The sequence below is a fragment of the Aptenodytes forsteri genome, unplaced genomic scaffold, assembly GCF_000699145.1.
Source record: "Aptenodytes forsteri isolate BGI_AS27 unplaced genomic scaffold, ASM69914v1 Scaffold707, whole genome shotgun sequence".
In the NCBI taxonomy this organism is placed as follows: Eukaryota; Metazoa; Chordata; class Aves; order Sphenisciformes; family Spheniscidae; genus Aptenodytes; species Aptenodytes forsteri.
The window spans coordinates 462669-481415 of NW_008795363.1; the positions used below are offsets into that span (position 1 = coordinate 462669).

General features: G+C 45.0%; 1 protein-coding gene across 1 annotated transcript in view; it reads right to left on the reverse strand.

The window, feature by feature from the left end:
- The window catches only part of DNAH9 (dynein axonemal heavy chain 9), a 214927-nt gene that overhangs the window by 72359 nt on the left and 123821 nt on the right, over positions 1-18747 (reverse strand). Inside the window, exons 52-57 of the mRNA XM_009280185.1 lie at positions 14761-14949; positions 13206-13441; positions 10928-11050; positions 8614-8818; positions 3328-3492; positions 771-911 (exon numbers count right to left, since the gene is read on the reverse strand). Coding sequence (XP_009278460.1) covers positions 771-911; positions 3328-3492; positions 8614-8818; positions 10928-11050; positions 13206-13441; positions 14761-14949 — 1059 coding nt within the window. The remainder of the gene's footprint in view (positions 1-770; positions 912-3327; positions 3493-8613; positions 8819-10927; positions 11051-13205; positions 13442-14760; positions 14950-18747) is intronic.

Below are 18747 nucleotides of genomic sequence, written 5' to 3' on the forward strand. Positions count from 1 at the left end.
CAAGCGATAGGACAAGAGGAAATGGCTTCAAATTGCACCAGGGGAGGTTTAGATTTGATATTAGGAAAAATTTCTTCACCAAAAAGGTTGTCAAATATTGGAACAGGCTGCCCAGGGAAGTGGTGGAGTCCCCATCCCTGGAGGTATTTAAAAGATGTGTAGATGTGGTGCTTAGGGACATGGTTTAGGGGTGGACTTGGCAGTGTTAGGTTAACGGTTGGACTTGATGATCTTAAAGGTCTTTTTCAACCTAAACGATTCTATGATTCTAATTAAGGCTCATCTAACCTGATCCCAACCTGACCACCTGCAGTGGGCTGACTGGCAAATTAAGACCTGAATAGGGACCCTGGCCCACCCCCAGTACTCGACACAGAGGGACCTTTTCTTTTGGCATTCAAACCACTCCTCACTAGGTCTTTGCAGGTGCTGCTGAAACTCTGCTCCTTCCACCGAGGGCAGCGATGAACACACTCTGCTCAGCATTTGCAGCGAGTTTTGGACGAATCATTCCCAATGAGCGCTAAACACTATCACAACACAAGTTAAGAGTAATCTATGTTAAGTAGACATATAAAGAAATAAATTACAGGAAACTTTTCCATAAAACTAAAACAGCAGAATGGTTTAGGTTAGATCACCTTTTTGTCTGGGAATTCAAATATTCCCAAGAGGCCCAAGATGATGACTTTGAACCTCAGTAAGAGAGAGAAGCAGTGGCACTGCCTCCCGCAGCCGTGGGCACAGCCTGCAGCTCATGGGGACAGTACCTTCAGAGAGAACTGGTACATGGGATGGATGGCATGGAGGTCATTCATCGTGAAGTACAGCAGAGAGGCCCGCGCGGCGGCAGGCCTGTAGTGCTCTCTGGCCTCGTTAATCTTGGTTTCTGTGATCTTAGACTCCTGGACCTGGGAGGAAAACACAGAACAAAATTACTGCGAAAACATCTTTGTGAATTGAGTATGCAGCCCAGGGGAGGGCTGATATCTGCCACAAAGATGGCAGGCCAGGCAGTGGGCAACACGCATGTGACCACTGCAGGGACCAGCCTCTGCCCTCTGAACCGTGATGCAGCCAGGCTTGAGCCACCCGCTCCCAGCATCCCCCTTCCTCTAGCATATTCTCCATTTAACTGCATTTACCACCCTGTTGCCCAATCCTCTGTTTTCCCAAGCCCCTTCCAGGCTTCTCAGTAGGATCCCTGCTCTTTACTAACTGGAATTGTTTTTCTCATCAATGAGTTTCTCCTGTTAATTGCCCCCCTCCTGTGCAGGTCATTAATAACACAGGGCTGAACAGACTTAGTGCTGCTCTCAAGGCAGCTTCCCCCAGACTGAGAACTGCTAATTTATAACGGCTATTTGCTGCCTTTCCTCACCAGCATTTAACGCACCCCTACCTTGCTGGCCAGGTATCTGCATAGCTGCTGTGATGGACATGGTGAAAATTGTTTTGGCAGATACATCACCCCATTATAATCTCAGTCCTGTTCATTCTTTCATTCCATTTCAGCAGCATAAAGTGACATCCTCGAGCCTCTCAGGAATTATTTTAGGCTCTGGCTATGTACAGTCATAAGTGTCTTGCAACACAGCCACATGCTGCCGAGCCAGTGCTGATCCAGCTAGCTCAGCAAACCATGCAATGGGGATGAGGCAGAAAAGGGCTCAGTACATGTTGTACAAGCCAGCAGGGCATGACACAGCCCCCACTGAAACGCACACCACTGGGTCTCCCTCTGCTGTGACCTGAGCTGATGTGAGCACATCTGGCTGGGGCACATCAATCCTTCCCGATGAAGCACAGACTGAGCCTTAATCTGTTGTGTGCAACCAACACATGTTGGGATCTGTGGGATTAGCCTGTTTGCACATCCCCCTGAGCAATGAAGGACTGTAATATCTGAGTCCCCCAAAGAGCAGCTTCAACGTCTGCTGCAGAAACAAGCATCTGCATGGGCCATGAATCACCTGTCTACATTGATGAGTCCCACTTCTGGCAGCACCCATGTCTCTGCACTGGCTATAAAGGGAGCCCAGAGTCTAGCTTAGACTTAGGCAACTAACTTTTAGATATCCCATCCCCAAAACAATTAATAAATCTAGTAAAATAAAAGCCAGAGGTGGGGAAGACAGTTGCTTTCCATAAATAGAGCAGGAAGGACTTCCACAGGAGGGAAAATGTTGGCTGAACGTTTTTCTTTGGGTAGACAGACCAAGAACTTGAGGGTTGAACAAGGGTTGACTTGAGAGGCAGACCTCAAGAACGGGGCCCTGAGACAGCTTTCCATGTGGGTACCAAACTCATAAAAACCAGGTGCAAACTCCAAAATTCATCCCTGTTGCCACAGAGCTGGCAGTGACCAACTTTACAACCACAACTTGTTTAGAAATTGAAGCACTTCAAGAATGCCTACTTCAAGAGGGAGATGCCCAGCTTGCCAGGTCAAAACATCCCTTCAACATCCCCTTTGGGCGTTCAAGCGAACTCTCCTTAGGGAGCTGAATGCATCTGATGTACCACAAATGGCTAGCAGAAACAATTCCACATTTTAATGAGGATCACTTAGGTCTTTGGTCGCTGGGGCTACAGCACTGGGAAGTGAGAGGCAGTTCCAGCCCAACCCCAGCACATGGGTAACTTATCCAGGCAGCATGGGCCAGTGGGCTGGAGGAGGACAAGTGTGGGCTGTGAAGATGGGAGAACTGTGGAGGGAAGCAGTTGAGAATGGCCATACAGGAGTCCTATGGCAATCCTGGCATGACAACTACACTTCTCAAGTTCCCTCAGTAGCAGGGGAAAACCACTGTGCGTTTAACTAACCCCATCTAACCAGCAAGGTGAACTAGGTAGGTGGCAATGCTGACACTGCAGAACTAATACAAATGCTGTTTTATACTCTAAGGAATGGAAAGGTATGAAATACCCAAGGTCTTGCAGATTTACTTGAGATCACAAACCTAACAGATTCCAGTCCCGGGTCAGTACTGAAATCCAGCTTAATTGAGGAAGTGTGATGTATTCAGGATTACGCTGGAACAGTTTAAAGCTGCCCTGATGCAGTGTGTAAATTTTATTGTCTTTATGTCAGGCACTGATGTTTTCTTTTGGTCTTAAATAGGCCATTTAACATACAAAAGCTCCAGAGAACTAAATGGCCTGAAGTTGTCCAGAATGCAGAGCACTTAAATTTATACCACTTTCTAGTCTTTACTCAGCAGTAGGGGCAGAGATGGGCAGAATAAAGAAGTTAGGTTCCACCCAGAAATCCTTAAAGATAACATCACACGCATGCTTTTCTCTAGGCTACCACTGTCTTTGTACCTTCTCTTCAATTTCTGCAGCTGTCTGTTTAGTGATCTCCAAGTTCTCCACCAACGCTGTGTCTCCCAGGAAGTTCCCAGATGCTGATGACAGCCGAGAGAGCAAGTTGTCCTCTAATGTTTTCAAGGTGATTTTGAATCCATTCTGTTGCTTTGTGAGATCTGACTGCAAATAATAAATTCAGAAAGTTTTAGCCACAAAACACGTGGTAAAGTAAGGATTAACCGCCTTCACATGGGAACAGGCTTCTAACTGACAATTGCCATAGTCCAATATCACTTACTCCTGCTCTCTGCAACTCCTGGGCACGGGCAGAGCTCTGGGGATGTCTCCATATCCAACAAGCCATTAACTCAGAGAAACCTTGAACAGCACAAAAAGCACCAGGAGAACTGTGCCCTTTCACTGGGAATGTATTAAAATGCTGGAAATGAATCAGGAGGAAAAGACCCTCATCCCCCATCTCAAACATACATCCTGCATCTCTGTCTTAGAAGTATCTATTTATTGGGCTCAAGTCAGCCTGGATAGTCCCTGCTGCTTCTCACCCCTCCTGGTGAACCTCTGCACTTGCCACTACACACCAACACCAGTCACACCAGCAAAGAGGACCACGGGGTTAAAACCTGATGGCAAAAACAACAGCAAGGTCACTTGGGTGCAGAGATGAGCACAACGCATCTCAGGCTCAGAACTGAGGGCAACGTCACAGCCTCACTTCATTGCTGCTCCCGTTTGTATTCTGGCCTTGAGATCTCACTGGGACCAGTGGCTTCCTGCGCTAGAAGCTGTACATGCAAAGATAAAGTCCCCCTGCCAAAGGATTTGCAAACTCAGCACAGAGACCGCCAAGTAGACACAGACCAGTAACAACCATCTTGCCTCAAGGGCAGATCTTCTGCATGATAGTGCAAATTCTTCCAATTTCTGTGAAATGCCCCCTCTGTTCTCCCGGGTCACTTGTTCCTTTTCCCTCTGTTCTGCAGAAATCCCAGTCATTAATGCCATTCATGGTGGAAACAAAGACTCTCATCTGGCTCCTTTTTGAACTGATCCTCCAGAATAGGCTTTCTCCCATGAAATGTGATTGCCCTATTCTATGTGTTTGCTCGGGGAAATGGCATCTTTCCTGGATTTCAGGTATATTATGTTATTCCATTATACGGTCCTATTGTGAATGCCTATTTTTAGCGTTATCACAGAAAACATCCTGTGGGAAAACTGTGCATCTGATTTGGATGCTGCTAGGATATAAGCCTGGTGACTATTCTCTACATAAACGAAGTCAATCGCTAACACCCTGGTACGTAAAACACTACTGTGCGACACACAGTTTTAAATCCTCAGACTGCATTTAAATGACACAACCAATAAATTCAAGTAACCTGCAAAAGGGTGTTTTATAGCCCTGCAAAAAATAGCCAGCTCCATGAAGTAGAAGATGTGATGCTAGAGACAAGTTCTGGGCCACGGCGACTGGCACATGACAGATTCAGTGTCATAAACCAAGTGATTTAATGCTCCAAGACAATTTTTGGAAAACATACCCACACCTTCCACAACCACCTGGGTTGGAAGAGCCCCAGAAATGGGAAATGTGACCCTATGTCTCTTCCAACCCCACAACACATAAGGAAGCCAGTAGTATTTGCTCTGTTGTCAGAGATTTTCAAGCAGATTAACTAATTCTTTCATTAATAAGTCATCTTTCAATATTTGGGTTGAAATTTCATATACTTGCTGCACACACACTCATTCCATGTTAATGTCAACCCAAGTGTTCAGCAGAGTGTGCACCGAAGCATGCCCTTTATTGGTATTTCAGCTATAAATGGCTGTTTTTAAAGGCCTGTTCTGTAGGCATTACACACAGGAGTTTGCCCATGGTGGTAAATATTTCACAAGTCTTGAAACAGAAAACTAACACGGCTAATTTTGTGCTTTCCTGTCATTCAAGCATAGCATGCCTTGAAAAATGACATTTTGCAAGCTATTATTCCAGACCATGGACCGTAAGCCCTGGAGTTATTAATGAGGATACGTGTGTGATTTTTGCTCCAATAGCTTGTAATCACCACGCAATTTCTGAAACGCACCCTTAGAAGTGCATACAATGCTGTATTCCCCACAACAGCCTGCATCTGTTGCAGCTTTATCATGCTATTGTTTTCAGCAGTAGCAAGGTCACAATTTCTTATTTCTGCAGTGGAGCTCATTATCTGTTATTTCACAGCTGATATATAACAGTGCTACTTCTGGGAAACAGGTTACTCTGAGAGCCCTCAAAATTTCATTCCATGGGGAAAAAAAAAAAAATCACCAGAGCTACAGGCCAGTTTTGTAGGTTCACTGCCAACCCCTTCCTAGCTCAGCCACAGTAGCCACCTTCCTCTCCTTGACCTTTCTGCTGGTTTTAATGTATTATTTTAACATCACAAACCAGAGAAAGAAAAAAAAAAAATCCCTGTATTTTCAGTCCACTCCTGCAGAGCACCTTCTTTCCTGAAGAAGAACCGCAACACTGTCCATCACAGCCTAAATGCGCAGAGACTTTCACACACACTTTACCTACTGAATCAGCAAGGCAGGACCCTAACTCATGGCTTATCCACCTATAGCTTGGGACGCAGCTGCCAAAATATTCTTCCTAAGGCTGTTCTCTGCACTAAACAGACAACGAATTTGAGGCAAATATCATTTGAGACATTTCAGTCCAAACAGTGAAGTCTGGTGAAGGTGGGAGATACATAAAACCAGCCCCGGTAAGACTACTTGGACCACATGCGGCGCCACCAGGACATGGACCACAGTCATCCTTGCAAAAGGAAATTGCAAATGAGACTAGTTAAAGGCCAGGGGGTTTGTACTGACCTGAGAGGGAAGGTCTCAGGACTTGGCTTTGCTTGCCTTGGCCTAAACTGGTTTCAGCTTCTCTTAGCTGTGATAGTCTCACAGCCAGGTCACGACTGCCTTGACCTGTTCTAGCCTGGCTTTAATTTAGAGTCAGAGCAAGTAGTTATTCTGGACAGACTGATCTGTCTCTAGAACCAAAATATGGTAGAGTGCAAATGTGGTCGCAGACTCTGAACACCCATTGTAACAGGAGTGCAATCCTGTGAATCAGATAAACATAGCTTCAAAGATAAGAAGGAACAGAAAGACTGAATAACTGGGAATCAATGAAGAAAAAGATTAGGGAAACAGGTTGTGTTGAGGAAACATTTAAAAAAAGTTAGTGTTATCATAATTGGATTAATAATAGCCGTTTGATGAATTTTGATTAGGTTATTAACAATAAATTCTGGGCTCCACCTATAAGGTGTGCTCCATCTTTACCAATAACAAGATTTTGAGCTCAGTAGCTGTTGTGCAGTACTGTAGGAGTCACCTCCATCTGCCCACGATCCAGAGCCCTAAGCCTTCCCCAGACACCAAACGCCTGTCCCCTTTGTCCCAGGGTAGAGAGGATGGATTAAACACACCTAGAGAAGTGGCCTCTCCTTTGGGGAATCCAAAGATTCAAATCCGTGTCTTCAAGGAGCTCCCCCCAGCTGTCAGACAACAGCCCTAGTGGCTTTTTCCACATCCATAAACAGACTAGGGGCAGAAGAAGGTACTGAGCCCCTGGCCAGCAGTCATCCGCAGAGGTCAGTGCCCCTGCAGCCACTGCCAGCCCCCCTCACCATGTCTAAGGAGACAAGTCTCTGCTTTTATCCCAGCAGGGAAGAGATTTTTTTGATTGACTGTTCCCCATCCAGCAGAACATCTTGAATACCAGGCTGGTTTTCTCCTCCCTGATATCTGCTGGGGCAGCAGGACTGTAGCAGGAGGGAAGTAGACGAGAGGGAGGGGAGAGAGAGTGGGCTCTGGTATTATCTTGCTGTGGTGATATAGAGAGAAAGGTATTAACAATTCTTAAAGGAAAAGAAAATTACATCCCACACCAATCTGTACCCGCCCAGTGCTTTCTGAAGCGAGACTACAGCCCCACATCCCCCACAGCCGGTGGCATAGGTGTCACCCGGGGACGCATTTTCCTCATCCTGTGCCCAACCTCCTTCTTCCACAACACACGCCCTGAAGAAGCAGGGAGTTCAAAAGATGTGATCCCCAATTCACATCATTTTCACTGTTTTCTAATACACAGCCCTTTTACAGCATGGGAGGGAAGTGCTGCCGATTTTGAGTTAGTAATTTTCAGAGCCTAATTGTGGATTTGTTGACTGCACATGGTATTAAATTTGTCTTTCTTATTGTGACAGCAACCATTACAGTGATGCTGCCGAGGCTAAGAGGAACGGTCCTTAACATAACAGCAGTTAATGACACCACTATGCTACTCGTGGTCACCCCCCAACCCCCTTCAGTGCAAATCAGCAAAGGAAAGCGGCTGTTTGTGGCATTTGCAACCCAGTGCTGAGCGTGTGCGACGGGTGCCTGATCAAGAGGCTTTGGGTCTCTCACAGTCCCAGCGAGATAGCGATGGCTTACACATTAAATCAGTTCATTATGTATTTTTGATGCCATCTTTTGGCTCGTTAGCACATGAGCCTGGTTAAAACTAAATGCATCGTTAAGGCTGCACAGCTAACGTACTTTAGAACCTCATTAAATGAAAAGATTATTACAAAACTGGCCTGGCCTGACTGAACATGTGCAGTAAATTTATTCCCACTCTCAGTAAATATTTAGTATTATACATATTCGTTACATTGCTAAATGTGTCACTAGAACAAAGGATTTTCTTTAGAAAATTATCTTGAAACTGAAGCCATACTTATTAAAAGAGAGAGAGAACGTTTTGGCCTGTTACAAACAAGTGGGAGGAAGAACCAGAACAGAAAAATTTCATTACCAGCCTCACAATATTTACAGTGGGAATCCTATACCATAAATGCCTGAAATTAAATGAATTAATCCTACCTCCAAAATTAAATCTGTGAAGTCCAGAAAAACCTGATATAATGACAATCTCAGTTTCCATTTCCAAGAGGAGTAGGAAAAGAAAGAGATTCTTACCCAAATTTTAAGAGAAAGAACTTGAAATTGCAGTTTAAGTGTTCCCAAAATACCAAGTAAAACAAAAGACTGAAGAAAAAAATTCCTCAATGTTTGTCATTCAAGGGAAATCCCCTGATTTTACGACGAGCTCAGCAATCTCTGCAACCTTGCACATGAAATGCTATTTATTTTAAATTGCAATAATTATTATTATTATTTATTTTTATTATTAATGTTATTATTATCATTTATACTTGCTCCCAGTGTAAACTGCCAGCTACTGACCTTAAGCTCTTCCAAGTCAGGCCTCTCCATGTTGACCACCGCCGCGAGCAGCTGGTCCTCTAGGCCGTCTCGCGTGACGGTGAAGTTGATGAGGGTGCACTGTGCCTGCAGCTCAGGTTGGAAATGGGGGTTTGCCAGCTTTGTGTGGAGGATGAGATGGAAAGCAGGGTTGAAGTCACACTCCTTGTCCCCAATCTTGATGTACCTGAAATTAGAGCAAAAGGAGCATGAGCACACGTCTCTTCCAGGACATTTTGCCCACAGACAAATGGTGGTATCGGTCAATGGCATCTACCAGCATGGGACTTTGCACTCTTCACACAGAAATCACTATTAAAGCAAAAAGTATTTTAAATTGGACGCACCTGAATCACTTCTGATTTAGGATAAAAACCCCAGACAGTTGCCCCTGAATTTTGGATCCTATTTGAGGAGGCTCACAGTTTCCAGCAGCAGGATGGCCAGTTCAACCATGAACCCTTCTTGCTTTTTACAGAGTCTGTATTCTACCTAAAATTGGAGTTACATGGAGGAAAAGCCTCTCAGCATTGAGATTTTAGTTAGCCACAGTTAAAATTGCCTAGTCTGTTGGCTCAGATCAGGCCAACTCTGTGGTCACACCGAGCTTGAGCAGTGAAGCCAGATTAGGAGAGCGGCTGGTTGCCATTCCTGGGAGGTAACATCACTCAGGAAAACCCAAACTTCTCCTGTTCTGCACTGCTGAAATCAAGTCTAGAACTTACAGAGACTCCAGGAATCAACATTCTCTGAGCCCAAGTTTAACAAAGCCCATGGGAACCAGAGGAAAAGAGAAACTGGAAATGCTTTCAGGTATGCAGTTGGACTCTTACGGGAACAGTGGTGTTATGAAGGGAATTTGAATACACTTTTCAGTCAAACATCAGCTCACTATGTGTCCTCTTGGCCACCTTGAATGCTTTTACTGCTGTGAAACTGAGGCAGAGAGAAATCACACAGTACATGCAGCTCACAGCAGCGCCCAGAAATACTGCCGAGAGCCCCAACTTCAAAAAAACCTTCTTGCTCTGGGATTACCAGCATCTATCTCTGGGGTCTGGACTCATGTCCTGGAAAACAGAAAACCCACGGACTTTTTATTCGATTTATGACTTATTTTCCCTTTCTTAGGAAACACTTGATCTCACAGGGAGTTTTGAGAGCAGAGACATACAGTCCCAAAAGGGGATGACTGAGTTTTTCACTGTAGGGGGGCTCAGGAGGCCCACCACCTCTGCTGTACCCCCATCTCCGCTTTCAAACATTTCGATCCCCTTCACTGGGACCATCATTCCCTCTGAAATGATCCTTCCCCTCCATCCTGCAGCTGAACCCACAACTAGCCAGCCTTCTCATGATGTTTTCCCCTGCAAACTTTCCAAACAGCTTGCCTTTCCCAGCAGTTTACATCATCCTAGGATATTTTAGGCAAGTAAGGAAATGATCCTCAAAGAACTTAAGGAATGTGAAAGGCAGAGCTTAGCAGGCTTTTTGTTATTTACTGCACAAAGCCAAGAGCAGGACTGCACCGCGAGGCACTGCAGCAGGCACAGAGGTCAGCCCATGCCGGGCTCCGGCGAGCAGCAAAGTTGTTGGCAACAGAGATATTTAAAAGCCCAAACAACATGCAGCTTTATAAAGGCAGATGAGTCCACCCTGTGAAAGCCAGCAAAACAACATCAAAAGAGTCCCTGAATCAAGTTCAGTGTCGAGCACGAGGTTTTATTTGTTGCCATTATTTGAGCACACACTAAAAATGTGCTTATTTTACTTTACATATAGAAAGAAGGAAAAAGTGAACTGCCTTGCTGCCCCTCTCGCTGACCTCCTCTCGGCTGAAGGGTGACCAGCAGCTGCCATGAAGAACTTGACCTCATTAAGAAACACTTATATATTCTTAATGCTTAAACGTGTAGCTGTATTCCTAAGCGGTGCACAATGTTTGCTAAAATTCAAGGTTATTTTTTCTTCACAACAGCACTAGCTATTTTGGTACTAATTCAGTGTCAGGATAGCCAATTACAGACACCGAGGTCTGTATAAAAGGAGAATTACAGGTCTCGCTTTCACATGAGGTTTGAATGACACTGTCCAACAGAATGAAAAATCTAGGTTTATTTCAAAGCCATCCTATGACTGAATTACCTGTGATTGCCTGATTTAAAATGCCCTCACTTCTGAAGGCAGGATGTTAGTGCTGCTGTATATGAACACCCACAATTTGAGGTCAGGAACAGAAAGCACAACAGCACAAAGAAGCCATTCACACATGCCATTAAACCTCCCCGAAGCTCACCTGCCTTTCTTGATTGTTTCTCGCCCCAGTAACGGCCCCAAAACTGGATCCACCGATTCCTCCAGGTTTTCAATCAAAACCAGTTCTCCTGCAGCCAGGGCTCGTTCCATCGTGTCCAAATACCTGTGGGAAACGACATCAGTACCCGCCGCAGCAAGGCTGGATGTAATGCTTTGCGGCAAGGAGGATGCAAGGGGGACAGGCAGCAACATACACATGCCAGCAGTTGCGAGAGAGAAAGAGGGGTGTCAACATCTGGTGCAGAAAGTGGCACTGGCAGAGTCTTGGCTGTACAACAAAGAGAATCAGGCCTCAGACCTCCCAAGGGCAAGCGATAACAACTGTGTCTTCTTTCCCAAGAAAAGAGCATAGGCATCAGTGAACAAAGATGGGACAGCTTGGAGTTATTGTTAGCAAATACTTTGTTTCCCCCAGAACCCACTGGTGCAGTTAATCTTGCATAAAAGCAAGGACGAAGAGCAGGTTTCAGCTCCATTTTGCCCAGGGTTTAGGGTCATGTTTAGGACAGCTTCTTTCCTCATGAGGGAATTGGACCCCTTTGCCCAGTACCTAACTGTGAAACAGGGATGCTCTGCATTGGGATGCTTTGTATCAGGAAGGGCAGGGTCAAGCGCTTGTACTCTCTCCTTCAGGGCTGCTCTGCACTTCACACAACTTACTTCCCTGCAAAGAGAAGAGATGGGCCCTGCGCAGGCGGTGAGGATGCTCAGGGCACTGTTACACCATCACTGTTGCACTGAATCACTACAACTAACACCACTGGCTAAAATTTAGGTTCCTCGTCTAAGCTAGAAAGTTTGGGACCTCAAGAGGTGATAGAAAGATCTAAGGCAAGAAGTTCAGACTGACCTTTAGGCCCAACCTTTAAAGGAATATGTTGACACAATGCAAACCCCATCCTTGATCAGCAGCCCCCATTTTTCTGAGTCCAGGAATATTTTATACAAAGAAAGTCAGAGAGAATGACAGCAGCTGACCCAAAGCTGCTCAAATGGCCCTTTCCTGAAGGAGAGAGGGGTGTGGGTTTAAACCTTTTAAAGCAGCTGAAAGCAAAGAAGCACCATTTCCCAGATGATGAAACACTCCCCTATTTACTGTAATGGGGCAGTGAATGATGCTTTTAGACAACAGCCCTGAGACATCACAGCGACACACTAAGCTCCCCTCTTAGAGTACCCGCCAGCCTGGTGTATGGCCGCGGAGGGAGGGGAAAAAGAGATGCTGGGTTTGCACAGCAAGTTGTAATGGCAGCATATGAATGTTACAGGGTATACTCCTCTTGTCCCATACTGGAGGTTTGTATTTAGATGCCTCATCTGGGATCCTTACTTTTCCACAGACTGCTTTGAGTAACTGCAAGGCATGGTGACCAGGTTGGTCAGGAAACAGAAGCTTGCTCTAATGAAAAATGACCTGTATTTTCATCCCACACAAGCTCAAATCTAATAACTTCTTGTTATTTTCTATGAGGAAAGCAGAGGAGGCACCAGCAAAACAACCTGGCAACCTCAAGACATCTCCAAATCTATATGAATTTGCAAGCACCAAGCTTGGCCTGTTGCTTTGCTCTGTATTAAAAAAAATAATCTCAGCGCTCATACCCAAGCAGGGATTTGACTCTGGGTCTGTTCCCTCCCAGCTGGGACTCCTCACTACTGGGCAGAAGTAGGTGTAAACTGAGACAGCAGAAGACTGGTCTGTGCGCTGACTAGAGATAAGAGCCAGGAGTGGAAAAGCCTTCCCATAAAAGATGTAGCAAGATCAATGCAGGGGTGCCGCAATGAGAACCTCCTAGCTGGTGCCAGCATGGGAGCAGAGTTAGCCCAGCTGGTCTTCAGGGCATGGTGACCCTCATGGCAGCTTCACCCTCTGTGCCCAGGCCCTCTCTCTTCTTCCAAGATGTAGGAAGCCCTACTCACCCTCCTGGATGAAACTCAGTCAGGACACGACACATAGGACAAGCCCAATGGAGGATGCCATAGTCCTACACGTAGCTCAGCCTCCAGCACATAGCTCTCTCCATCTCAGTTTCAGAGGAGTTTCTATGGTAACTGAGCCAAGCACTAAACAGACCCTCTATTTAATGAGAAATCTCTATCATTTTCGTAATGAATAAGCAGCTAATGCGCAAATACATTTGAGGGTTTTCCTCAATGTAATTGGCTCAGATGGTTGCAGTTAAATATACACTGTTCATCAAATACGACAGGCAGATAACCATTAAAAGGTATTATTATGTGGTGAGGCTGATGTTTACCCCTTCTGCCCGATTCGGATCACTCGGAGGTCTTCGCCATACTTTGTTTTGATCCATTTGATACCCTGCAGCTGGGGATCCACCATGAGGGGCCAGCGCTCACAGTTGGTGAGGATGGTGGCATTTTCAGTGGACATCCGATCAGCTGGCAGGCCCTCATTCTGCCAAGCCGCTACATCAGCGTCATCTGTCAGCATGGTCAGAGGATCGAGGGATGGAGTTACAGGGATTGGCACCTAGGAGGAAAGGAGAAATGCTTCCTAGTGTGTCGGCAAAAAGCGGCGAGTGTGACTTGCAACATATTCCAGAGATGAGCAAGGAAAATATTTCAAGAAAAGTTAGCTTAATTAAAAACTGATAAGTCATATTTATCAGTGGCTTCCCATTCTACAGGACAGTTTTGATCTAGTATTTAAGCATTTCCCAATCCTGTTGTGAATGAACACAAATTATGCAAGCAACCCAAAGATTTTCGCCTGCAGAGCACTAAGCACCCCGAAGGACCACAGCCCAGCCAAGCAGGCTCAGATCACACTGCCATGTAAAAGATCTCTGAGATGACAGCTTGGAAGAATGTAATTAACACCCTCGTAAGCCTGCTGTTGTGTTGCAAAACAGCATTAGCAGTTCCAGAAACACTTCTCTGACATGGGAGGCCATTTCTGGGTGTGACAACCAGAAAGTTATCTGTGCCAGTTATCTGAGCAGAATGGGCCTTTAATTTTCCACTAGAAATACAGACTCTTCCTTGAAATTTCTAAGCACAGAGTCAAGTCATTTTTGGAACAATATTGCCTTTCCTGACTAAATTTTTGGCTTAATATTAAGAAATGCAGAATGAAGTTTTTCCTCTCTCATCCTAAGGAACTTGCTGATTTTCTCAGCTTTTTGATTTGGGCATCACTGCCCCATTGAGACCTTATTTAAAAGCTTCTTGGCATTTCACCAGGATTTATAATATCCAGTTACTGTACTGATGTTCAGAAGCTCAATCCTGCAGGAGACCGAGCACTTGCATGTACTGATGTATGACAGAACCTGCTAAAAATTAGTAAAATATTAAACAAGTTTGAAGCGCAATGGTCCAAACAGCAAGACATGGGTAAAACCAGCTGAGAGGCATGACCAGCATGAACAGAGCTTGTGTCCAGCATGAAGAACCATCTGGAGTTTTTCCAAGCCTACTAGATAGCTGGCAGTGAGCTCTGCCTGCTCCAAGCAATTCCTTCTCCATACTACCTTCCTCTGTCTAGGCCATCCCTGATGCCTGGTTAAAACTGCCCGGCATTGGTGCTGGGCTCCATGTTTGGGTTGCTGCATCGGGGATTTTCCTCTGTACATGGAGGAATTGGGTCATTTGCATGGAGCAAGGAAATCACAACATCTTCCCCAGAGAGGAGTAAATCAAGTGTGGCTACGTCCTGCTCCTCAGTCCAGCTTGGTGTTGGACACAGGGATGCCCCTCATTTGGGGGATCCCCTCACCTTGTGGACATCAGAATTTATGGGCATGTTAATTCCAGTAACAATGGCTTTTCAGAGAAATCAGGGCTTACTTTTAGCTGGTGCAAATACGGCTTCCAGATTCCATCCAGGAGGTCTTGACGGTATTTCTTGGTGAAGTAGCCCAGGTAGGAGACGAAGGCCGTAATCAGCAAGACATCTCCACACAAGGTGCTCTGTTGCTGTTTGAAGTCCTTCACAGCTTCAGCCCATCTCACATTCTCAGAGGCAAGTCCCCCAACCTGCAATTTCCCAAGTCAAATTGATCATTACAGTGGTTCTTTAAGCAATACCTCAGGATCTGGCCATGTTCATACCTTGTTCCTGACGTCAATTGTCATTTGCTAAATGACAATTTAGCAAATTTCCCGTCCCCTGGGGACGGGAAATATTCAACGGCTACTTTGCTACCCCCTGCCCCGTCCCATTCATTTGACTGGTCCTGCAGTCAAATCTCAGCTGTCGGCTCCACAACTCCTCTAAAATCATCAAGGGAGGATCCATCACTTCCCCAGCAGGAATTCATATAAAGATATCTGCATAAGGATTTCTGAGGTAGCCCATCAGCTGTTAATTGCCTTACTGCCACAGATTCACACCTCGTTACACTCTCAGCGCACTCCTCTCCAACAGCCACAACCTTCAGCTATTTCACACAATATATTATTACCAACAGCCACAACCTTCAGCTATTTCACACAATTTATTATTACCCCAGGTAAATGGGATTTTGATCACAATCCCCTTGGGTCTACATTTTTCTTTCCCTTAAGGCTCTGTCCAGAAAACACTTCCTCGTAGACATTTTTCATGAGCATCCAATGCACAAACAGTCCAACCGGGGGCTTACCAGCTTTGAAGAGGGTACAGCATCTCCTTGTAAAATAAGATATTTCTACATGCATGGACAACTTCTTTGAACACTGGTACTTTTCGGGGGTACCATTGGTCCCTCATTCCTGAAGTCTTGTGATTATAAGAGATATCCTGACACACACACACTTTTTTTTTTCTTTTAAGGAGAAAACTTTAGTTCTATTAACTGAGAAACACAGCTTGGAAATATGAATGGAATGCATCCTTCAGGTTCACAAGCCAGAAAAACCCAAAACAGTTTTAAGTTGACCTCATGGATTTGAGATCGAGAATGCCAAACCTTATGGTCAAATTCACAATCACTCTCCTGTTGTCAAGGTGCTCTGGAAACGTCCATGTAATGTACAGATCCCCTCTACTCACATGAATCTGTTACCAGGGCCAACCAGCACTTTCTATTTTTATTCTTCAGTATACAGTCCACATGAGCTTAGGGTTATTTCTCACGTTTCTCATTTTTATTAAAAATTCTTCTATATCCTTCTCTTTTGCAAACCTTCCCAAATAAGGGGTGCTGCAAATGTGACTAATATGACATTGACTCCTTCTTCCAGGTCACTGTTAAATGTTAAATAGGACCAGCTCTAACACAAATCTCTATGATAAGCCTTATGAACACCTTGAATAACTCATTCCCCTAAACCGGGTTGTTTTGTCATCTTAAACTGATATGCAGAACGCAGGTCCCCAGGATGGGAAGGCACCACCTTCAGATCCTCACTGAATTCCACCATCACATGCTCCAACTTGACCAAGTCCTATTTCTAGCAGAATCTTGCTACCTTCTGAGGGTTAGGAGCCACCTTCTGATTTCCGGCACAAATTTACTTCTGGCCAGTTTATGCCATTGGTTCTCATGCAGACACTGTCCTCCAGCTCAGACAGCTCTCCTTTCTCCCCCATGTGTACCTCCAGATGCTTTTATAAAGAGCCAGTATTTTCTAGGGAATGTGCTCTGCTTGGCTAAGCAAAAGAAGTTGGTCTAGTTCCCCTCTGAAATACACAACCACAGGAACAGCTCTACCGGGCCAGACCCAAGGTCCACCTCCTTCGGCATCTTGTCTGCTGACAGCAGTCCTTAACAGATAACTTGGGAAGACTATACAAATGAGCACCTGGGAATAGTTCCTGACATAATCTCCCAGCTTCCCACAACTGGAGGTTTAAGGACCTTCTGAAACAGAGCTTGTACCTTTGTGCTTAATAGCCACTGATGATTTTTTCCTTCATCACCGAGTCTAAGCTGCCGTGGATACCAACCACCTTTTGGCACCTACAGCATCCTGTGGCCAGGAGATACACAGTTTAGCTATGCTTTCTGTAAAAAAAGTACATCCTTCGATGTGCTGCCTGACCTTTTCAATTGCTAAAACCTGTTAGCACAGTGGAAAAACAGCGAACAATCACACTTGTGTCACCTTCTCCATACCATTCATGATTTCAAGCCTTTGATACCCCCTCTGCTGTCTCCTTTTGAGGTTGAAGAGCTTTAGCCTATTCAGTAAGTCCTCACACAGAAGCAGCCTTTTGATTGTCCTTGCAATCTTTACTGAATGATGTAATCTTTATTATCCGGTTTCTTTTTATTGTTACCTTCTCTGCACCATTTCCCATTCTACTACATCCTTTGAGATACAGCAGAGGGGGCAGAGGTACAGCTGCACATTCAAGATTTATTTAGAATGTATTTATACAGTGAGATTGTGATTTTTCTCTGTTTTGTTCTCTTTTCTTTTCTTAATAAACCCTAACATTCAATTTTGGCTGGGGCTTTCAGTTTATTGAGGGTTTTTTTGCCCCTGGGAGCACAGAGCTTACATACTCACACAACTCTCAACTCCATCATTTAATTCCTGAATGATAATAACTAGCTCAGCATCACTTACAGGGCATGTAAAGTAAAAGCTAATTTTTCCAATATACATTACTTTACATTTATCTACCTGGCATTTCATACCTCCATCACTTGGTATCATTTTTACAATCCTTTATAGACAGTCTCCATTATTACTGTATTTGTATGACTGAGAAACTGTGCAACCTGTTTACACACCATCTCATCCAGATCGTTTACGATTATTTTGATGAACAAAAGAACTAACAGACATCAGCAATAATACCTCTGATGGCCTTTCTGCCTTGACAAATCTGCCCCTTTGAATCAGTGAAAACTGCCTTCTGGGCAGTCTGACTCCTTCCAGGAGCAGAAAGAGAGGCCGCAGATTTTTCTGTGTCCCATTCAACCTCAGAGCTGTCCCTAAACCTGTTTCAGCTGAGTTACTCTTTCATGAACGTGAACCACCATCCTACTCACAAAGCTGCAGAAAAGGTTTCCCCGGTGCCTTTTGCTGATCTCAGCGCATGCTGACATTCCCTTAGCCTTGCTAGAAAGCCTGCCCTTCATATGATTGGGACCACTTCTGCCTTTCTTAGGGCTACACGACGTGCAGGGCAAAGCCTGAACAAATAGATTCAAGTGGTCCTCACTGGTTGCTGGCAACGTGATTCTAGTTTAGAGACAAACAATCTCTTATAAATCCATAGTCACATGTCTGCATCTTGTATTACTGAATGTCATCCCATTCCTGTAGTTCCCATATCCAGACCATCCAGTTATTTCAACTACAGTCATGCTTCCTCTTTATCTGTGGGAATTCCCATTTTTATGTTCTCAGTCTTATAGGTCTGTCTTATCATGTATACCCACATTCATTAAAGTGGAGTACATGAAGGCTGGAAAATATCAGGGATCAGACAGCATGGGATATACCTGCCCTGTTCCTCCTCTGTTCTGGACATTTGCTGGAGTCCAGCTGGAGCTGGACAGACCCTGGTCTCAGCCCACATACCTGTTCTTACGTAATCCTACTTGTTGAAAAAGAAACAAAGCACTATGTCCTGGTTTCGGCAGGGATAGAGTTAATTTTCTTCCTAGTAGCTGGTACAGTGCTGTGTTTTGGATTTAGTATAAGAACAATGTTGGTAACACACCGATGTTTTGGTTGTTGCTGAGCAGTGCTGACGCTAGTCAAGGACTGTTCAGCTTCCCATGCTCTACCGACTGAGCAGGCTGGAGGTGCACAAGAAGCTGGGAGGGGGCACAGCCAGGACAGCTGACCCAAACTGGCCAAAGGGACATTCCATACCATGGGACGTCATGCTCA